This window comes from Pseudorca crassidens, chromosome 20 (assembly GCF_039906515.1).
Source record: "Pseudorca crassidens isolate mPseCra1 chromosome 20, mPseCra1.hap1, whole genome shotgun sequence".
Lineage (NCBI taxonomy): Eukaryota > Metazoa > Chordata > Mammalia > Artiodactyla > Delphinidae > Pseudorca > Pseudorca crassidens.
In genome coordinates, this window is record NC_090315.1 from 7,085,737 (window position 1) to 7,108,319 (window position 22,583).

General features: G+C 39.7%; 3 protein-coding genes and 1 long non-coding RNA gene across 5 annotated transcripts in view; 2 read left to right on the forward strand and 2 right to left on the reverse strand.

The window, feature by feature from the left end:
- Nucleotides 1–21,369, reverse strand: LOC137214936 (uncharacterized). The gene is made up of 2 exons (XR_010939098.1): nucleotides 13,660–21,369; nucleotides 1–3,733 (listed from the first exon to the last, which is right to left on the reverse strand). It is a non-coding gene; the product is annotated as an uncharacterized lncRNA (long non-coding RNA).
- The window catches only part of ZNF613 (zinc finger protein 613), a 60,137-nt gene that overhangs the window by 20,888 nt on the left and 16,666 nt on the right, over nucleotides 1–22,583 (reverse strand).
- Nucleotides 3,606–7,124, forward strand: LOC137214793 (zinc finger protein 84-like). The gene is made up of 3 exons (XM_067719050.1): nucleotides 3,606–3,782; nucleotides 4,068–4,160; nucleotides 4,864–7,124. The coding sequence occupies exons 1-3, from the start codon at nucleotides 3,632–3,634 to the stop codon at nucleotides 6,507–6,509; spliced, it is 1,890 nt and encodes a 629-aa protein (XP_067575151.1). The 5' UTR covers nucleotides 3,606–3,631; the 3' UTR covers nucleotides 6,510–7,124.
- LOC137214904 (zinc finger protein 649-like) overlaps nucleotides 14,127–22,583 on the forward strand; it is a 23,965-nt gene continuing 15,508 nt past the window's right edge. For both annotated transcript variants that reach the window (XM_067719325.1, XM_067719324.1), the window contains exon 1: nucleotides 14,127–14,271. The gene's annotated coding sequence lies outside the window, so the exon portion shown is untranslated. The remainder of the gene's footprint in view (nucleotides 14,272–22,583) is intronic.

The following is a 22,583-nucleotide window of genomic DNA, read 5'->3' on the forward strand; positions in this document are numbered from 1 at the left end:
TACTCAGCAATGCAGTTATAATCACAGTTATGGATTATTACAACAAAAGGATACAGATTAAAATCAGCAAAAGATGAAGATGCACAAGGCCAGGTCCAGGAGACACCAGGCAGAAGCTTCCAGTTATTCCCTCTCAGATGGAGTCATGTGGACATTGTTTTATTTTCCCAGCAATGATTTGTAACAACACATATTGGGTATTGCTAATTAGTGTCTAGGCTTTTTATATGAGGTTGATTACATAGGCAATGGCTGACCTTAGTGTCCAGCCCTTTCAGAAGTCAAGTTGCTACAGTGTGGCCCAAGGCCTCCACCATAAATCACATTGATAGCAATAGACTATTTGGTGTGGCCCAATGCTCCTGTGTAAACAAAGATATTTCAAGGGCTTAGAGGTTACTTCCCATAAACTGGCAAGAGCCAGACCTTTCTTTGGCATGTGCAGGATATGGACAATACAGACTTTCTGTGCTAATCCTTTACTGTACAGCTTGTCTTACACACCATGGTGTCTGGAACTTCAGCTGGGAAGACTCAAATAGTTGGAGACTGGAATCATCTGGAGGCTTCTTCATTCCCATGTCTGTTTTTCAGGATCACTTGACTCAAAAGCTAGGCTTAGCTGAGGTTTTTGACCAGAGCACTTATGCATGGCCTCTCCATGTAGCTTGGACTTCTCACAGTATGATGCTGTATCCTGCGAGAAACAGACTGAAGCTACACTGCCTTTTCTGCCTTACCCTTGGAAGTTAGCATTTTCATTTTGTTACACTCTATTGGTTAAGAGCAAGTCACTAAGACCAGCTAGATTCAAGGGGAAGGGAATAGGGTCCACCTCTTGATGGGGAGTGGAAGAAGGTTTGCAGAAGGTTTTTTGGAATGGGAGATAAACTATTGTGGTCTTCTTTGGGAAATATAATTTACCACATGGTCATAATGAAAAAATTGTTGGTGATTTTTTTGCCTTAAGGAGAAATCTCTTCTAGGAAAGTGAAATAGTTCATGTCCCTTAAGTAGGAAGAAATTTCTTTGATGGGTTATTATTTTGATAATATGGTGCTCAGTGCCTTCAGTGCAAGCCACTGATAAAGTGGTAAGTTTCGTTTGGTTATTTCTCAGCAGTCCTCAGATAAGCCAGTGGTGTCCTGCCAAAGCCAAAATCAGAGTGATCAGAGTGCTTCAGGGTTTCAAAACAGAGTAGCCCAAATCCATGGCCTCCTGGTGGCCTGGGGTGAAACCTAGATTATCAAGAAGAATGGATGGATTCTGTGACTATCAAATGGTCTTCCACTAACAGTCCTCAAAATTCAGTTTTTTATTTAAATCAGTGGTTCCCATCTGGGGATAATTTTGTCCCCCCAGGGCACATTTGAGAATATCTGGAGACATTTTTGATTGTCATGACTGCGGAGGGATATTAATGGGATCTAGTAGATAGAGGCCAGGGACACTGCTAAACATCCTACAATGCACAAAGCCTCCAAAAAAAAAAAAAGTCTCCATAACAGAGAATTATCCAACCCCTAAATGTCAATACTGCCAAGGTTAAGAAGTCCCAGTCTATATTAATTAACAAACAGTTCCAAGTTACCTTTACTAGCAAAGTCTTAGAATATTCCCATCATGATCTCTTCACACCCAAAAATGTAGTGTAAACTCTCAGTTCATAGTTAATACTTAACCTCTTTCTTTTAAAAATATCCAATATTAGTGAAGCTTAAAATATTCTCAGTGTCAAAGTTTCAAATAGTCTAGAAGTTTGTAGAGCTAAACCCTTATGTCTTCCATCAGTCCTTTTTCTCTACCACCAAGATAAATAATCCAAAAACGTTTATGTGTATTATTCTGACTTCCCATGTCACTAGTTACATATGTAAATGTGAATTCATATGAATTTGAGTTGAGGTTCCTGGCTCACCCTCAAGCTCAATGATTCTCTAGAAGAACTCACTGGACTCAAGAAAGCAGTTATACTCACAGTTATGGATTATTAAAGTGAAAAGATGCAAATTAAAATCAGCAAAGGCGAAAGATACACAGAGGCAGGAGCTTCCAGGTTTGGAATTTTTAAAAAACGGTACAAATGAACTTACTTACAAAACAGAAAGACTCACAGACATAGAAAACAAATTTAGTGTTACCAAAGGGGAAAAGGCGGGGGGCAGGGATAAATTAGGAGTTTGGGGTTAAAATATACACACTACTATATAGAAAATAGATAACCAACAAGGACCTACTGTATACCACAGAGAACTATATTCAATATGTTGTAATAACCTATAATGGAAAAGAATCTAAAAAAGAATATATATATGTATATATGTACACACATACATATATATATTTTTTGTTTTGTTTTGTTTTGTTTTGTTTTTTGCTGTACACGGGCCTCTCACTGTTGTGGCCTCTCCCGTTGTGGAGCACAGGCTCTGGACGTGCAGGCTCAGCGGCCATGGCTTACGGGCCCAGCTGCTCCGCGGCATGTGGGATCTTCCCGGACCGGGGCACGAACCCATATCCCCTGCATCGGCAGGCGGACTCTCAACCACTGCGCCACCAGGGAAGCCCTACATATATATTTTTAACTGACTTACTTTGCTGTACACCTGAAACTGACACAACACTGTAAATCAACTATATATCAAAACACAAAAAACAAAGAACACTGATATAGTGTAGCCCAAGACCTCAGGAATATAAAAACATTCATCAGGCTGGATATTTCAGGGGTTCAAAGTTATCTCCCAGGAGCAAATCAAGGACAGGCCTTTCTTTGGAATGTACAGGGTTTGGGCAACCCAGGTCTGCTTTACTACAGAGTACCTAAATATACACATTGTCATAATTAATGTTAGAGTTTATATACTTTCTTTTAACATATATACACTTAACCACTTATTTGGAAGTCTCTCCATTATCAGTGTATAACTAACAAATAATAATAAGTGAAAATGTTTTGAGTACACCACCTGCTCTAAATTCAGTCATTTAATTTCACAACTGAGGAGGAAACGTATTTTCAGTGTTTTGAATGCTCATGGTTTCACTGTGCTATCATTCATATTACTTCTTTCTGGAATGCCATGCCACCTCTTCCCTCTGCAATTCACCATAAAACATAGACTTGATCTCATAAGAATTTGTTCCAGATTCACCTCTGTGAAGTTTACCCTTTACAATTTTTCTCCTCCCCATTGATGCCCACAGGGTATATATTTATATATACTTACTTGACATGTATAAATCTATTGTTCTCTTGTGCACTTACATCTCTCTCTTTGCAAGCTAGTGTGTTCCTTCAGGGTAGAAGTGAGACTTATTTACAAAGGAATGCTTGATATATTGTCTGACATATAGGTGCATACACACAGGTTGTGTGGGTTCCTAGATTAAAGGACTTAAGCATGTTCTCTATTCTACTCCTTTTTTTGTGAATGGATGAACATGTGAGTCAGTGAATGATTGGATGGAAGCACAAAGATAGGATATTTTAAGTAAAAAAAATTGGTTTTCCTACAAAGTATAATGCAAAACTAGTTACATAGAAAGAAGTCAAATAGCTTACCATGGGAAAAGTAATAAGAATTTCCTATTTATCTTCCTAGTATGAACCAATGATGATCCCTTTAGGATGAATAGGAATGTTCTATTACAGGGCTCACTATCATTCAAGGATGTGGCTGTGGTTTTCACCTGGGAGGAGTGGCAGCTACTGGACCGTGTTCAGAAGAACCTGTATCAAGATGTGATGTTGGAAAATTATATCAACTTGGTATCAGTGGGTAAGAAGAGCGTTCCCTGGGTAATATAGGCAACGGATTGCCTTTTCTTTCTCAGGGATGAAAGGGGTGGAGGCTTACAACTGCCTTACTTTTTTAGAATTGAGTTTCATACATCATAGATTTCAGTACCCTGTGGCCTCTAACAGTATTTTTCTCTCACTTCCAAAGCAAAAGTCCTTTACTTGGCTGAGGTGCAATTTGTTCAGCCCCTTAAATGTAACCTTTTCTGGTTTACAGAGGGCTTGTATTTGGGTCCATGGGTCCTCTGTAATTCCCCTTGAGTAGGGTATCAAGTTACCAAAACAGATGCATTCTACCGGTTGGAACAAGAAACACCATGGATAATAGAGGAAGAAAGCCAGAGTCAGATTCACCCAGGTGAGTGAAAAAATAGCTCTGTGGGATAAAAGGAAGTTAAAATCCTAGTTGGCCAGAAAGAGGGATGTACCTCTGAAATGTCTGGAGAAATATTGAAATTTTTAAGCTTTGAATGTGACTCAGAACAGCTGGCGTGAGCTCCCATATACATTAATATTGACTCCACTTTTTTTTTTTTTTGGCTGCACTGTGCAGCTTACGGGATCTTGGTTCCCTGACCAGAGATCAAACCCAGGCCCTCGGCAGTGAAAACGCCATGGCTCCATTTTCTAATCTCTCTGTATTAGGTCTCTTTTGCCTGGTTTTAAAAAGCACATTTCCTTATTTTAGATATTTTGATCAGATCCCTCTCTAGTCCATCTTGGAACTTGCTCTCCTAAATAATCTTTCTCCTTGTTATCCTCAGTTTACCTGCCTTCTCCTTGCCTCTACCTCCCTAATCCATGGTTATAGCTCTCTGTTCTTATACACTCAAGCATTCATAAATTCTCCCTTCTTCCCATTCTGTGTATCTCTCATGCCTCTTGTAGTTTATTCCTTCTTTTTTTTTTTCTTTTTCATTTTCTTTATCTCCTTTCACTTATAAATGTCACAGACTTTAGGTATATACCCACAGTCTCCTTTCCTCTTCTCTCTTTGGCCTTTGCTGAGATTCTACTCCTTCTATTACATGGTCATTATGGATTCATTGGTCTGTTTCTAGAAGACACATGGCAAGTTGATAATCATAGAGACTGGCACAAAGGAAGCCATGGCAACCTGGAAACTATGGAGAGTTACCACAAAGATAATGCATTTGGAAAAATATCTTCTCTGAGCTTAAACCTTGATATCTCCTTAGCACAAAGATCTCATACACTTGACATACTTGGGAAACATCTGAAACCTAATCTAGAGTGTATTAGTCAGAATAAAAGCTATGCAAGAAATGAAGTTGAATTTACTCAATATGACAAATTATTTCTTTACACTAAGCATGAGAAAATTCATACTGGACAAAAATACAATGAATATAATCAACATATGAAAGTTTTCAGCCATAAGTCACAGCTTATTAAATACTGGAAAACTCAAACAGCAAAGAAACACTATAACTGCAGTGACTGTGGGAAAGCCTTTTCTCAGAAGTCGGACCTCATTAAGCATCAAAGAACACACACAGGAGAGAAATCCTTTGGATGCAGTAGATGTCAGAAAGCCTTCAGGCGGAAGTCCCATCTCATTTTACACCAGAGAACCCATACAGGAGAGAAACCCTATGAGTGCAACAAATGCGGGAAAGCCTTTACTGATAAGTCATGCCTTAATAAACATCAGAGAACTCACACAAGAGAGAAATGGTTTGAGTGTCATGTATGTCAGAAAGGCTTCAGCGATAAGTCACAACTCACTTTACATCAAAGAACTCACACAGAAGAGAAACCCTACAGATGTGAAGAATGTCACAAAAGCTTCAGCAATAAGTCACAGCTCATTATTCATCAGCGATCTCACACAGGAGAGAAAGCTTATGGTTGCAGTGGGTGTGGGAAAACATTTCCCCTTAAGTTTAGCCTCATTTTACATCAAAAAACACATACAGGGGAAAAACCTTATGGATGCAGTGAATGTGGGAAAGCCTTCATCCAGAGATCTGAGCTCATTAGACATCAGAGAACTCACACAGGAGAGAAACCATATAATTGCAGTGACTGTGGAAAAGGCTTTAGTGTAAAGTCACTCCTCAATACTCACTTGAGAACTCACACAGGAGAGAAGCCCTACGGATGCAGTGAATGTGGAAAAACATTCTCCATCAAATTTAGTCTCATCCTACACCAAAGAACTCATACAGGTGAGAAACCCTATGAATGCAGTCAGTGTCAGAAAGCTTTCACCCAAAAGTCACATCTCACTATTCATCAGAGGTCTCACACCGGAGAGAAACCTTATGAGTGCAGTGAATGCCACAAAGCTTTCAGCCGGAAGTCATATCTCCTTATTCATCAGAGAATTCACTCAGGAGAGAAACCTTATGAATGCCATGAATGTGGGAAAGCTTTCTGTCACAAGTTTAGCCTCATCATTCATAAGAGAATCCATACAGGAGAGAAACCCTATGGATGCAGTGAATGTGGGAAAACTTTCCCTATCAAGTTTAGCCTCATTTTACATCAGAAAACACATACAGGAGAAAAACTTCACGAATGCAGCGAATGTCAGATATCTTTTGCCCAGAGGTCACATCTTATTATACATCAAAGAACTCACATGGGTGAGAAACCTTATGGATGCAGTGAGTGTTGGAAAACTTTCTCCCACAAGTTCAGCCTCATTTTACATCAGAAAACTCATAGAGAGAAATTGTGAAGAAATATCCAAACGATATCCAGAAGTTGTCATTGAAAGGAAATAGCTCCTTACACTCCAGAGTTTACATAGGAGTGAAACCTTAAGACTGCAGCAGATGTGGACCTGTTTTCTTTTCAGAATCACAACTTATTACTTATCAGAGAGCGGTACTGCATAGAATGCCAGACAGGAGGAAATACCTTTCCTGATGAATGTCAATTGAATGTAGCCCAGAGAGAATAAATAGGAACTTCTGCATATGTTTTAATCGTGGGGATGTTGTTGCTATGAAATTCAGCTACATTGGTATCAGAGAATTGACATTCAGGGGGAAAGTCTATGCTTTAAAGAATCTTGGAATCATGCTTTCATGGGTATCATTTTATGAGGGAATTAATTTTCTGTAACTGTGACATAATAAACAGCACTATAGAAAGTATTAAATATGTAAATAAATACAGTAGTCAGAAAACAAAGCAAAAGTTATATCAGAACCATGTGAGAATATGTGTTTTGTACCTATTTTTATTATAAAATGATTGTTTGTATTTGGGAATTGCGTGTGTTAGCCTAACAGTTGTGACTTCCTAGTCCATGTGCTTAAATGTCATAAAACTTTACCATAGAATATCTGCACTGAGTCTTTGTATCATTACAATGCTACATAAATTGTAACTGAACTACATGGTTCATTATTTTAGTAAAAACTCTTAAGGGCTTCCCTGGTGGTGCAGTGGTTAAGAATCCACCTGCCAATGCAAGGGACATGGGTTCAAGCCCTGGGCCGGGAAGATCCCACATGCCGTGGAGCAACTAAGCCTGTGTGCCACAACTCCTGAGCCTGAGCTCTAGAGCCCACAAGCCAGAACTACTGAGCCCATGTGCCACAACTACTGAAGCCTGCGCACCTGGAGCCCGTGTTCCTCAACAAGAGAACAACTGTAATGAGAAGCCTGCGCACCTCAACGGCCCCTGCTCGCCCCAACTAGAGAAAGCCTGCATGCAGCAACAAAGCCCCAACTCAGCCAAAAAAAAAAAAAAAAATCTTAACACTGAATATCTCATCTCCTCTACCATGCCCCACTGTATGCTGGTATTAGTAAGTGGGCCTGGAAATTTTTGAGTCTCTCTTGAGTGAAACTTTCTTTCATCGATTCTAAGATGCAAAATTTTTCCCACGTTTTCATAACTCTGAAGTTAAAATACAGCATACAGTTGATGGCTTGACATATTTATTTATTGGAAGTTAACAACATTTTTAATTTTACTGCTGCTTTTTCTATTATAAACTACATCAAGGTGTGAATGGGGCTGAGGCCGCAACATTAATTTTTTTTTTTTTTACAATTACATTATTTTATTTAGGTTTCTTTAAGGAATTTTTGTATATTTTACACATCTTAAATTTTATAGCATATATATAGGAACATATTTATAGAAATATATAGAAATAGAAAATACTTAACCTGGAGGGACAATTCTGAAACACCAGATCTTAAATGATACAAGGCCATTTGTGGACAAAAGTCTCACCTGCTATTTTTCTGGTTACCAATTCTGATGTGTTGCAGAGTGGGAGGAGGTTTCCCTATGCCACTAAGAAATTCTTAGACCCTGGCTGTCCTACAATTCAAATCAATTCTGACCTATCTACCCAGAGATAGCATAAGATTCCATAGGTTAAGGGTGCAGTCTTATATGGCTGTCTTCCTCTCCACTTCAGAGGATAGCAAGTCCAGATTGTCCCCTGTGCTCCTCACCAACAGGCTACAAATTGGCGGTTCCGATGACTCCCTCCACAGATTCAATAATTTGCTAGAGAGGCTCACAGAACCCACAGAAACATTTTACTTACTGGATTACTGGTCTATTATAAAAGGGTATAACTCAGGAACAGCCAGATACAAGAGAGGCATAGGACAAAGTATGGGGAAAGGGTGCAGAGCTTCCATGCTCTGCCTAAAATGTGACTCTTCCTGAACCTCCACATGATCACCAAACCAGAAGCTCTCCAAATCCCATTCATTTGGAGGCTTTGTTACATAGGCATGATTGATTAAATCATTGGCCATTGGCTATTTTTTTTTTACAGTGTGATATCAACATGTTTATCTGAAAAATAAATAAGTGTACATATAATATATAAATTCATACAATCTGAGTAACTACTGCAGAATATTTTTGTCATTGTAGTTGAACCATCAGAAGATACTGCTATGAAAAACTTTAACTCCAAACCATATTTTTGACAGTGTAATTATCCACAGTTTTGTACATTTTAGAGTTCACTATGTTTGATGGCAATTAAGCTGAAAAAATATGCTAATTTTTCCTTCTTATCACCATCATGTGCAAATTACACATATTCTTGATGAACGCAGGTGTTACTAAATTCTGCATGTAAATGATATTTAAGTTTTGATGGTTTCACTGATTCTTTTGCCAGTATACCTCCACAAATTACATACCGCATACCCAGAACCCACAAAATTCAAAATTTCTAGAATCCAATAAAGATTACCAAGCCTACAAAAAACAGGAAACTATGATCTAAACTGAGGAGAAAAATCTATCAGAGTTGACACAAATGTTAGCATTAGTAGACAAGGACATTAAAAGAGTTATAACTGTAATCCATAAATTTTAAAAGTTAAGTAGAAACATAGAAGATATTTTTAAAAACCCAAACTGAATTTCTTTTTTTTTCTCCACAACTCACACACACACACACACTGTATTTTATTTTTACAAGAGATAAATAAACTGACACCAAGCATTGTAAATGGATGACCACAACAAAAGCAACAATGATTGCAATTACCAAACACGAAACACACTCATACTATGTCATAATATTGACATTCAGTCCAGTAATCCTCCACTGTAACAGCCCCTCTACTTTGCAGTGAAAATTGATTTGTATATTTTTTCCTTCTGAGTCTTTGTGGGATTTTTTTTTTATTCAAACAGAAAGTCACGAAAATTATAATCACCTTCATCAGTTCACTCAGTCCCATGTAATTAATTATTTTTCATCTTGATCTTTTGTTAGCATTTTTATGAATTCATCAGTTTTCCATTAGAGTTCTGAAAATGCTTATTCATTCAGTTCAGCAGTATAGTCAGTTACCAGAAACCTGTACTTGTCAGAGTCTTTTCCATGAATTCCTTGAAGATGAAACCCCTTTATAGGAACATTTTTGTGAAAGCATCAGAGTACACCCAGAACTGTTTGTAAATGACAAAAGACTTAAAAATGACCATGGTTAAAGATTTGATGAAGGACTTCCCTGGTGGCGCAGTGGTTAAGAGTCCACCTGACGATGCAGGGGATGCGGGTTCGTGCCCCAGTCCAGGAAGATCCCACATGCCGCGGAGTGGCTGGGCCCGTGAGCCATGGCCACTGAGCCTGCGCGTCCTCCACAATGGGAGAGGCCACAACAGTGAGAGGCCCCGCACCACAAAAAAAAAAAAAAAAGATTTGATGAAAGTTCATGGTCATGCAACTGATAAGGAAATTTAGTTATTTCTGAGATATACATTTTAAAGTAATAACTAGAATTGTGACTTATAACATTATACCAGAACATATAAGATTTTTAGAAATTTCATGTAATGTCTGAAACATTTATATTAACATATTTCCACACAAATAACTCAAAGAAAGTTTAGTGTTAGTTGTTTTTCTTTTTTGTTTGTTTGTTATTTTATACTGCAGATTCTTATTAGTCATCAATTTTATACACATCAGTACATACATGGGCTTGACATATTTAAATGGAGAACTTGAACTTGGTACATAAAATAGTAGTGTATCATACAACCGAAGTTATCTTAGATTGGATGAAATACAGCAGAAGTCAACATCTTTATAATTTTCTTTCTTCTAAACCAGCCACATATTTAGGGTTTGAAGATGATGACTGTTCACAGGTTTTATACCCCATTTGAGTTCTAAACAGTTTGAGCGAAAGTCCCCGGTATCAGAAGATAAAATTAAATATTAGCTTGAGTCCTGGTATTGCTTGATTGGATAATGTGTTTTGTTCCTATGGTCAAATAAAATGGTCTCCTATTTCCCCCATATTGCACAAGATGTACTTCCTTTTGAAAGAGCATAAGCCAAACTTTAGATATGTTTTTATTAATCCCTTTCTAGAATGTAACTGCAAAGTCTCAAATTCTTTTCTGAAATGGGGATTAAACTCAAGTTACAATGAGCTTGACTTTAACTTTACAAGATTTGGTTTCCTTTTCAAGCATAACATTTTACTTTAAAATAAAACACAGACATCAACAACAGTAAGAGCAAGCTGCAGACTGGAAGCATATATCGCAACACTTAACTGAAAAAGACGAAAACTTAGACTGTAAAAAGAGCTCTTATGAATCTGGGGATGCAGAAGAATTAGGATCACTAAGACAAAGTCTCAACATCCAGTTTGACAAGGGTTAAGTTGTAATCCACTGCAGTTGCTGATCAACAGTGCACTCTGAGAGGAATTTAAATAGAAAACAGAATGAGGCACTCTGGGCTTAGAATGTACATGAATAGGCAAGCCCCATAGGTAGTTAGATGAATATCTCAGGAAGAATTTTAATGACACTGGATTCTCACATCTTCCCATACAGAGATAAGCCCTAAAAAGATTAACTTGAGACATGTTTTTCTTTATGATTAGCAATAAATCTTTTACCAAGATGTATGCCTGACTGCATGTAGTTCCTAGCCAAAACTCATATATAGAAGGGCTTCTCCCCTACCTCTTCAGAGCGATTTCCTCAGAGCTAATGTCACCACAAAACTGGGTTCATCTCTTGGTGACTGCCGAGCCAACAGGCACAACCAAGCCAAAGATGGGGAGAAGGAAGGATTTATTACTTGTAGTAAGTAAGAAGAACACCATGGATATTTTCCAAAGCAGTGTCTCCCCGGAACAGCAAAACTGGGGAAGTTCTAAGCTAAGGGTACATGCATATTCAAGAAGGGGCTTGAGCAGAGGAGAATTCAGCATAAAACTGGGGCAAAAGTTGACAGTGTCCAAACTTTAGTTGACTGAAGTCAGAAGAGTCAAGATCATCATTCTCTCCTCTACCTAAGTGAGGGCTTTAGTTTCTGTGCAACTCAAAGATACATTATTATGTATATCCCTTGAGGAGGAACTAGAACTCTGCTTTATCACTTCACTATTGTTTGACTGCCTTTCCTCTGTTCCAGCATTCCTTTGTTCCCTTAAGATCATTGATTATTGAGACCTGTTCAAGGGCAAGAATTATGGCTAGGCTTAGATGACAAAATGGCTTAGGCCAAAATGGGTCCTCTCATGTCAAGAAAGCCATTCCTGGTTCTCTGTCTCCAAGGACCCCCTAACCTATATGCTATACGAACTGAGTGGCTGCCTCCCAGGCTATGATCCTCAGTAAGAACCTGAATAAAACTTACAACTCACAACTCTTACGTTGTGTGTCTTTAAGTCAACAAATCAATAAGAAAATGACAACAGAGTAAAAATCAATAGGCAAATATCCATGGAAGAGGTGATTCTGAATAGCCAATTAACAGGAAAAGACACTAAACTTCACTTTTAACTGGAAGCAGGCCAATTTGTGGAGGGTCAGTTCTCAGATTTTATTTCTTTCAACTTAAAAAAAAAAAAATTATAGCAAGTCTTACCTGATAGGATAGTTTTAATAGCTTTGGGGGACATATCTGTAAAGTTACCGTTGATCGACTTATATGTCTTAAAAGTTTGTAAGGAATACTTGATTTGTCTCTGCCTTAGTGAAACAGGAAGGAAGGGGGCAGGGCACAGCCATTGAAAGAATGACATAGCCATTGACGATATGATATAAACTGGTTAGAACTTGCTAGGCCCAAGATTTGACTTCCCATAGACCTTGAACCTCATTATACACTCACTGTAATACATTAACATGCTAAATGACACACCCACCAGTGCCATGACAGTTCCAAGCCTGAACAAGAAGGACCAAAAAGTGGGTGGTGGCCCAATTCCTGAAAATTCCTGCCCTTTCCCCCAAACAGCTGCAATAATCCTCCCACTTGTTAGCCTATGAAGTTACTCGGGCAGCTCTCACCTTCTGCCTATGGAATGTGTACTTCTCCGTATAAGCTAGCTTTCACTTTATTATTGCTCGCTCTTGAATTCTTTCCTGCAAGAAGCCAAGGAGTCTCTTGAGACCTGGGATGTGACCATTCTCTTGCTCCCCCCTTCTCCGACAACAATAGCTCACTGCTGCTATAGCTGGAAGGATCTTGGACTAAGATGCAGAGATAGCGTAAGGGGTGAACAGAGGGAAGGGGCTGGACATAAAAAAGTGACAAAGCAGAACACAGATGCTCCAGAATCGTCTCTCAATAATCTCAGATACAAGCAGAGGTGCTAAGACCTTGATGACATAGTCCCAGAAAGAATGGTTGTGTGTAATTTTGAAACCTAGCAGAACTCTGTGGGTCCTCCCGGGTATAAAAGCCTTTCTGTGTCCCCCCTTTCTTGTTCGTAGGAAAAAGTCTTCAGCCTCCTAGACATTCCATGAGTTCCAAAGGGCACATTCAAATAGCTTCTAATTAGGGAAGTAAGGAACGCAGTAACAAAGGAAAAACAGTCAAGAAACAATAGTGCCGCGGTAAAGCAGAGTTCTGGTTCCTCCTCAAGGGATACACATAACAATATACCTTTGAGTTCTATAGCAACTAAGGCCCCCACCCAAGCAGAGGATGGTAACTTCAGGCTGAGCAAGATTCCTGGACACCGCCCTATTACCTCACCACCAATCAGAAGAAAGTCACATATCCTGCAGCCCTCACCCCAAATTTTACCTTTAAAAACTCTTCCCCCCAAACCATCAGGGAGCTCGGGTTTTTTAAGCACGAGCCACGTATTCTCCGTTCTTGGCCCTGCAATAAACCTCTCTCTGCTCCAAAGTCCAACATTTGGGTTTGCTTAGCACACGAATTTGTGTTCAACAGCAATTTCTTCAAAAAATATTGGCACTGCATTGCTGATGCTCTGACAGCATCACAGTAGCTTTTGTATCCACTTAATTCATAGACCACAATTTCAAATTTCAACACTTGGTGTTTTCCGAACTGGCCTGAAACAAAAGACAACCTCGACAATGAATTCACACTTTGACCCGAACTCACCTGCTAAGTCTAACCTCACAAGCTGAGATGCAGGGACTTGTCATGGGCCCTTCTATTACCCAAGCTTGGCGGGCCATCCTCCTGTTCACTTTGGGGGGAGAGGGGGCGTGTTCTCCGCTGTACGGACACCTGAAATTCCTCTGACATGGCCGCGCTCATTGGGCGTTTCTTTCTTGACCGCTGAAGTGGACGGCGCCCGCGCCATGTTTGCTTTGTATAAGCTCGAGCCTTTGAAACTATGTAGCTTGTGCAGTGTTGTTCGCAACTCTTCCAGCCTCGCCACACAGGGGATGAAGTATCAGGTGAGGGAACAGTTCAGGGGCCTTTTACTGGTCTCGAGCCATACGGATTAGTGGCGCAGAAACAGCTATCTCTGTTCTGAATGATAAATACTCAAAGATGGCTGCCCCCAGGGAGGCGAGGCGCAGAGGGCGCAGACACATTACCCTCTAAGAAGCAGCCGGAAGTCCAATTGTCCGTGCTGCGTAGGAAAGTTTCAGTCCCTCATCGGCCGCCGTAGTCCGGTGCCGAAGCTGGCTTTAGAGAACCCGAAATGAGAGGATTCACAAGTGTAGCCGCTAGGAGATCGGAGTGGGATCAAGAGGAAATCAGGTCAGTGTGTGACTCTCTCTGTGGGATAGGTTAAGGGGTGAGAGAGGATCTGTGGGCGTCCGTGTAGGTAGGAGCCGCAGAGTCCGCGGGGAGAGCTGGTGGTCTGGCACCATGGGTCTGAAGTTGGGTTGCCTTTGCTGTCGGGCATGGGGGAGCTCTCGTGGTCGTGCATTAAAGGTCCATAGAAATCAAGGACTCAGAGTCCTGAGGTCAGAGTTTGGCGTCTTTGCAGTTCACTTTGTTAGTAGGGCTCAGTCATTGGGAACGGGAGGGGGGTTGGTATTTGTCAATGTAAGTGGTGTTTGAATTAATTTGGCGCTCAGTGACGGAGTAGCCAGGGGTGAGATAGACCAGATGAACGCTACAATTCCCTTCAGTCCTTGAAGCCCACTTTCCTCTCTAAGGACTGCTTTGGAAGTCTCCTTAGGGTGCTACATCACCTTTTCCTTTCGTCCCCACGGATACGAAATTTAGGGAGATCAAGCATTAAGCAAATCTAAAGTGGTAAACTTTCTAAGATGAGGTTTCTTTCCTCCTTACTGAGAGTTTACTTGAATATTTCTTTTCAGATTCTTTTTTTTTTTTTTTTTTTTGCGGTACGCGGGCCCATCACTGCTGTGACCTCTCCCGTTGCGGAGCACAGGCCCAGTGGCCATGGCTCACGGGCCCAGCCGCTCCGCGGCATGTGGGATCTTCCCGGACCGGGGCACGAACCCGTGTCCCCTGCATCGGCAGGTGGACCCTCAACCACTGCGCCACCAGGGAAGCCCTTCAGATTCTTTTTGACACCAGTAAAATAACCCTTCTGGTCCGTCAAATTCTGTTTCCCAACTTTTATTCAAATGTTAATATATTTAAATTTTTGTCTTATTTTCTCTTAATTTTCATAATTCAGATAAACTATGGAAACAGGTGTAATTTGCCTCTTTTTAAAAAGTTAATTTCATATTTTAAACATTTCCATAATACAAATTCTCTTAGTTATTACTTTTAGGATTACATTAGGATTTGGTATTTACCCGAGGGTTTGTTTCCCTGACCCACATCTCCTTCTTGGTTTTTTGCCTTTGTTGCAATTGAAATTAGGGTCTTTTTTTTTTCTTCTAATTTTTATCTCCTTTCAGTTTCTTTAACATAGTAAAACAATTTAAAAATATATTATTAAATACTTTCTTTTTTGGTTACTACACTGAAATTTTATGATTACTAATAGCTTTTTCCAACTCAACAGTTCATTATGAAATTAAGAACTTAACATTTTATTATGAAAAATTCCAAACATAGCAAAGTTGAATGAATTTTACAGTGCACATGTACTATACCCACCACTTAGATTGTACCATTAACATTTTACTATATTTGCTCTGTCAGTTATCTATCCATCCCTCCATTCATTAATTCATCTTGTTTTTCTTTTTTTTTGATTACTTTTATTTATTTATTTTTCTGGCCTCGCCGGGCGGCATGCGGGATCTTAGTTCCCGGACCAGGGATGGAACCTGTGCCCCCTTCAGTGGAAGCTCGAAGTCTTCCCCACTGGACCACCAGGGAAGTCCCTCTTTCTTTTTTAAAAAAAATTTTGGTGCATTTCAAAGTAAACTGCAGACATCAGTATACTTTCCCCTAAATACTTAAGCATTTCTATCAACTACAGTTCTTCCAATAGCTTAATTAATTCCTTTATATTTTCCAAGTGAATGATGATCTGAGCATTTCCAAATAATATTGTCCCAGTGACAAATGTATGGATTTGCGAATGAAATGAATCTGGCTTTTAAAAATCTGGATTCTTGCTCTTACTGATGACTTGGGTGAATAACTGTGATAGTGTGATTTTCAATAAGAAATATTTCGTCTTGGTCCCGTTTCTGGCACAGAGCTCCTAAAACCTTTGGACTTTTCAAAGTTTTGAGAGTGATTTTGGTGTCTCTTGCTATGTTAATGGAGTGACTTTTGGAATGCACCTAAGGATGGGGCTAGTTGTCTGTACTGCCAACCATGTGATTAGAGGGTCGGAACTTTCAGTCCTACTCCCTGACTTCTTGGGAGGAGAAACGGCTGGAGATTGAATCAACCACCAATGGCCAGCCAGTTACTCAATCATGCCTATATAATGAAGCCTCTTTAAAAACCTAAAAGGAAGGGATTCAGAGAGCTTCCGGTTGGTGAACTCGTGGGGGTACTGGGAGAGTGGCTTTCCTGGAGAGGGCATGGAAACTCCATACCCTTTCCTCATGCCTTCCCCACTGCATCTCTTCCATCCTGTTGTTCCTGAGTTATATTCTTTTATAATAAACCAGTAATCTAGTATGTAAAATATTTGAGTTCTTGAGCCACTCTAGAAAATTAATTGAACCTGAGAAGATCTTGGGAACCTGTGATTTATAGCCAGTTGGTCAGAAGTACAGGTAATAATCTGGACTTGAGAATGGCATCTTATGTGATGGTGGGTGGGTGAAGGGGGGGTGGGAGGGCAGTCTTGTGTGACTGAACCCTTAACCTGTGGGATCTGATGCTGTCTCTGGGCAGATAGTGTCAGAACTGAACTGAAGTAGGATGCCCAGCTGGTGTCAGGAGAATTGCTTCGTTGTATGGGGGGGACCCCCTTCCCTCCACCACAATTTGGAATCAGGTCCAGAACACTTATTTAGTTACTGAACCTGAGTCTTGTTCTTCATTTGTGCAAATAAAAGTTTAGTCCCTCTCTCAAGTTTGCTGAGAATTAAAATATATAAAATTGTGATGGTTAGTGGCACATATATGGTAGAAATAAACAGCTGCTATTTTTCTGTGTTTGTACTTTCATACTTTGTAAAATTTATCACTCATGTCATTTACTCATTTTTTTGTAATGAAAACTTAAAAGACGATAAACTTACAGTAATAATTAGGCAACAATAATTTTATATTCTATTACACATATTTTACATACTTGTGAAAAGATAATTAAGAAAATAAAATGACCTATCTAATAATATCTAGGTATAATCACATTAACTTTTTGGTATCGGTATTTTTTGGTATGTCTGTATAAATATATGCACACAAAAATGTCACCTGCCAGTAAACAAGGAATGTTGCCCGCCATCAGCCACTGCATCAGCACGCCCCCACCCCAACGCACCCAGAGGGGAATTCAGGATGGGGAAAAACAGGATACTGGCCCTAGATTGTTAAGATGCATATCTAAGGAATAATTTCAACGAGCCCAGACTCTTGCATCTTCCCATACATAGAAAACCACTAAAATCATTAACTTGAGATACGGTTTTTTTGTGATTAGCAGTTATCTTTTCACATTCAGCTACATATTTCTTTTTCAGCAAAAACTTATGTATATGTCCTGGGTCCTCCTTACCTTACCTCAGCAGTTCCTCAGCTACTGAGAGGTTGCCTCCCAGGCTGTTGTCCCCGTAAGGTCTTTGAATAACACATAACTCTCAACTTTTAGGTTGTGCGTTTTTCTTCAGACATGTTTTACACATTTTGTATTATGGCAGAAAAACATTTATGCTACATATAACTTTGAGTTACATATTTTTTCACTACATATAGAATGTTTTAAATAGCTGCACAGTATTCCATTGAAAGTTTATACTAATCAGTTAATCCTCTATCACTGCATCTATATAATACTTTATGTATACATAAAGTATTTATGTATAAATATATAAATATATTATGTATACATTTATGTATATATATATACACACATTTATAGGAATATGTATCTTTGCATGCTTATGCCATTATTTCCTTTGCAGAAATTTCTAGAAGTAAAAGTTTTCATTACCAATGATAACTATTTTGAAATTTTCAGTATACAGTGTTAAAATATTCCACTAAAATGTTCCGCCATGTAACAGACATCAATTTTCTTTTATATAATTCTATCAATTTCTTTTTGTGGTAAAACACACTTAACATAAGATTTATCATTTTAACCATTTTAAAGTGTATAATTCAGTGACATTAAGTACAGTCACAACATTGTACAAACATCATCACTATCTAGTTGTAGAACTGTTTTATCATCCCAGATGGAAACTATGCATCCATTAAGTACTCACTTCCCATTCCTGTCTCCCCCGCCAGTTCCTGGCAAGCACTAAATGCCTTTTTGTCTCTATAGATTTGCCTATTCTGGACATTTCATATTAATGGAATCATATAATATGTCACCTGTTACTTCTGACTTCTTTCATGTAACATACTGTTTTCAAGGTTCATGTTGTAGCTCCTTTGAGTACTTTATTCCTTTTTATGGCTAATATTTCACTTTATGGATTTTGTTTATTCATTCCTCTGTCGATAGACACCCCATTTTGTTTATTCATTCATCTGTTGATAGACATTTGGGTTGTTTCCACCTTTTGGCTATCATGAGTAGAGCAGCTCCGAAATTTGAGTACAAGTTTTAATACCTGTTTTCAGTTCTACTGGGCATATACCTAAGAGCAGAATTGCTAAGTCAATAGTAATTCTGTATTTAACTTTTTGGGTAACTGCCAAACCGTACTCCACAGAGGCTGCACCACTTTACATTGCCTCCAGCAATGTATGAGGAATCTAATTCTCCATATCCTTGCTAACACTTATTATTTTATTTATTTTTATGGCCATGCTTTTGGTTATGAAGTGGTAAAGTGGTATCTCATTGTGGTTTTGATTTCTATTTCCCTAATGACAAATGATGTGCCATCTTTATACGTTCTTTGGAGAAATGTCTATTCAAGTCTCTTTGTCCACTGTTTAAATTGTCTTTTTGTTATTGAATTGTAATTGTTCTTTATATATTCTGCTCACTAGACCCTTAATCAGTTATATTATTTGCAAATATTTTCTCCCATTCTGTGGGTTTCCTTTTCACTCTCTTGGTAGCATCTTATACAGACTACTTTTAAATTTTGATGAAGTCTAGGTGCTTCCCTGGTGGTGCAGTGGTTAAGAATCCGCCTGCCAATGCAGGGGACATGGGTTTCAGCCCTGGTCTGGGAAGATCCCATATGCCGCGGAGCAACTAAGCCCGTGTGCCACAACTACTGAGCCTGCGCTCTAAGGCTGCGAGCCACAACTACTGAAGCCTGCGCACCTAGAGCCCGTGCTCCCCAACAAGAGAAGCCACCGCAGTGAGAAGCCTGTGCACCAAAACAGAGTATCCCCCACTCGCCACAACTAGAGAAAGCCCACACGCAGCAACGAAGACCCAATGCAGCCAAAAATAAATAAATAAAATAAATTTAAAAAGATTTTTTGACGAAGTCTTATTTTGTTTTGTTCTTTGTATTTTTTGGTGTCATATCTAAGGCTCTGTTGCCCAAATTTGAGGTCAGGTCGATTTATGCCTAGGTTTTCATCTAAGAGTTTAATAGTTTTACCTCCTACGTTTTTCTTTTGGCACTTTGACTTAAGAAGGCGCTGCCTTTTTTTTTCTTTCTTTTCTTTTTATCAATTTATTTATTTATTTTTGGATTTCTCTAGTTGGGGCGAGAGGAGGCTACTCTTCATTGCAGTGTGTGGGCTTCTCATTGCAGTGGCTTCTCTTGTTGTGGAACACAGGCTCTAGGTGCGTGGGCTTCAGTAGTTGTGACATGCAGGCTCAGTAGTTGTGGCATGTGGGCTCTAGACGGCAGGCTCAGTAGTTGTGGTGCGTGGGCTTAGTTGCTCTGTGGCATGTGGGCTCTTCCCGGACCAGGGCTCAAACCTGTGTCCCCTGCATTGACAAGTGGATTCTTAACCACTGCACCACCAGGGAAGTCCCAGGAACGCACTGCCTTCTGATCTCTGTGGTTTCTGATAGAAATCAGCTGTTCATCTTATTTCATATCCATTGCATATGACAGTTGGTTCTTGCTGCTTTGAAGATTCTCTATCTTTGGCTTTTGATAGTTTGAACTTTATGTGTCTCACTGTAGAACTCTTTGAGTTTAAAAAAGAAAAGAAAGTGATTTTAAGTTCTTTGCATATTGGCTCCGTTTGGGGCAATCCTTCAAACTTAGCCAGGCCATTTATAACAGTGCCTTAGGCTTCTTTTCCTGCTTCTGCTGAGCCTGAGTACCAGACAGAGGTGAAAGCTCATGTTCTTCTCCGTGTGTCTGTTGTATGCAGGCCTCTTGTGTCAGTCCTTTAGGGAACCCACAAATAGGTCAAAACAAACAATTCCTTGGGGACAAGATTTACTTTGCTCCCTACAGGTCCAGGTATCCATCCACACCACAAATACAGGCTGCCGCTCTGCCACAATGGCTGCGGGGGCAAGGCTAATTTAGAATGCCATAAAAAGTCTCCTGTTTTAGAGACCTTTCTCCTGGTCAGGTGTTCACTTTGTTTCTGTAAACCATTGACTGTCTTCCAGAGTTCCAGTAAGGTTGATTCTGACAGTTTTTGTCAGTTTTTTTAGTGCTCCTGAGGAATCCCCTGGAGGTATCTACTCCACCATTTTTGCTAATGTCACTCTACGAAGTTGTCAATTTTTACATATAGATTGTATAACTGGTCAGTTAACTTAATACTCTTATTTTTGGTGTTCACTAAAGTTGACCTCCATCTTTTGTTAGTAACTTTTTTTTTTAATGTTAGTAATTCTTACTTGATTCTTTTATCAGACTGCATTGGGAGTGTTTCCAGAACAGTGGTGAAAAATAATGGTATTGTTGCACTAGCACGTGCGTGCATGCGCAAACACACGCACACACACACACACAAACCCACCCGTCTTTTTAATGAGTGCTTTTATCTCTGGCTTTCAGCTGGACATATGTGGGATTTATTCAGTTTTGTTTTTTTATTATGGTTCTTTTTCTTTTTGAAAGATATACAGATACAACTTAAGTCATATCATCTTCTATTTCTCCCCTTCTCTTCCCATGGATAACTGCTATCTTGTTATATATTATGCATATTTTCATACTTTTACTAGATGTGTATGTATCCACAAACAACACATACTCTTGTTTTGTGTTTTAGAAACAGATGGAGATGGTAGTATATATTTAAAAAAAAAACTTATAGGTCGTGTTTTTTTTTTTCATGCTAAGGCAGTAATGAATTCCTGACATACCCAGGGCTCATATTTGAAATAGATGTTGGATTTTTTTTTTTTTTGCTGTACATGGGCCTCTCACTCTTGTGGCCTCTCCCGTTGTGCAGCACAGGCTCCGGACGCACAGGCTCAGCGGCCATGGCTCACGGACCTAGCCGCTCCATGGCATGTGGGATCCTCCCGGACTGGGGCATGAACCCATGTCCCCTGCATTGGCAGGTGGACTCTCAAGCACTGCGCCACCAGGGAAGCCCTAGATGTTGGATTTTTATGAAATATTTTTCTCAGCATCGATTTTGGCAATCATGTGACTTTTCTGATCTATTAATATATTGTAGCAGACACCCTCGGTTCCTTGCTGTGCAGAATTGACGTAGCTGACCTGAGACTGTTCTCCTTGGAGAGGCCTGCTGACAAGATGCCTTCCGCTGGCATCTGGGAACTTCGATTTTGGGAGGGTTCCCACTCTTCCCTATCGAGAGGGGCTCACTGTGCCAAGACTCTTCTTTCAAACAATATGGTTTGTCTTGAACACGTGTTTTCCTCTGGGATTCTGGAATTTTGGTATGTACTAGGATATGTACTAGGAATAGCCCCCCATAAAAGCCATGGGCACTGAGTCTCTAATAGGCTAACACATTTCACATGAGTTATTACAACTTGTTGCTGGGGAAGTGAGCATATCCTCTGTGACTTCATGGAGACAGGACTCTTGGAAACTTGTGCCTCGTTTTCCCCCAGACTTTGCCACACCTTTTCCCTTTGCTGATTTTGCCTTGTATACTTTCATGGTAATAAATCAGTTATGTGCTAAATCTTGGGAGTCCTAAGGAATCACTGAATCTGGGCGTCATCTTAGGGACCTCCAGCACACCTGCGAAACGTCCATTCACTTCCTTCTCCTTTTCTGCCAGATTCTCCAGACATTCCTTGGCTTGTGGCAGCATAACTGATGTCTGCCTCTGTCTTCACATGGTCTCATCTTCCCTGTGTGTTTCTTCTCAGTGTGTCTGGTATAAGGACACTCATTGGATTTTAGGGCCTACCTGGATAATCCTGGATGTTCTCATCTTGAGATCCCTATAATTACATCTGCAAAGACCGTTTTACCAAATCAGATCACATTCACATGTTCATGGGGTTACGATGTGAACATATCTTTGGGGGGGGTGGCACCATTCAACCCACTACAAAGGAGTATGTGGACACGTGATTTTAAGGGGAAAAAATGTCCAGAGCCTCACTTCTATATGTCTTCTTTCCCAAAACT

What these genes read in the sequence shown, in the direction of transcription:
- LOC137214793 (XM_067719050.1), top strand. Translation starts at nt 3,632, where the DNA reads ATGAATAGGAATGTTCTATTACAGGGCTCACTATCATTCAAGGATGTG. An exon ending in TATCAACTTGGTATCAGTGG is followed by an intron (nt 3,783 to 4,067) that starts GTAAGAAGAGCG and finishes CCCCTTGAGTAG; the next exon opens with GGTATCAAGTTACCAAAACA. An exon ending in CCAGAGTCAGATTCACCCAG is followed by an intron (nt 4,161 to 4,863) that starts GTGAGTGAAAAA and finishes GTCTGTTTCTAG; the next exon opens with AAGACACATGGCAAGTTGAT.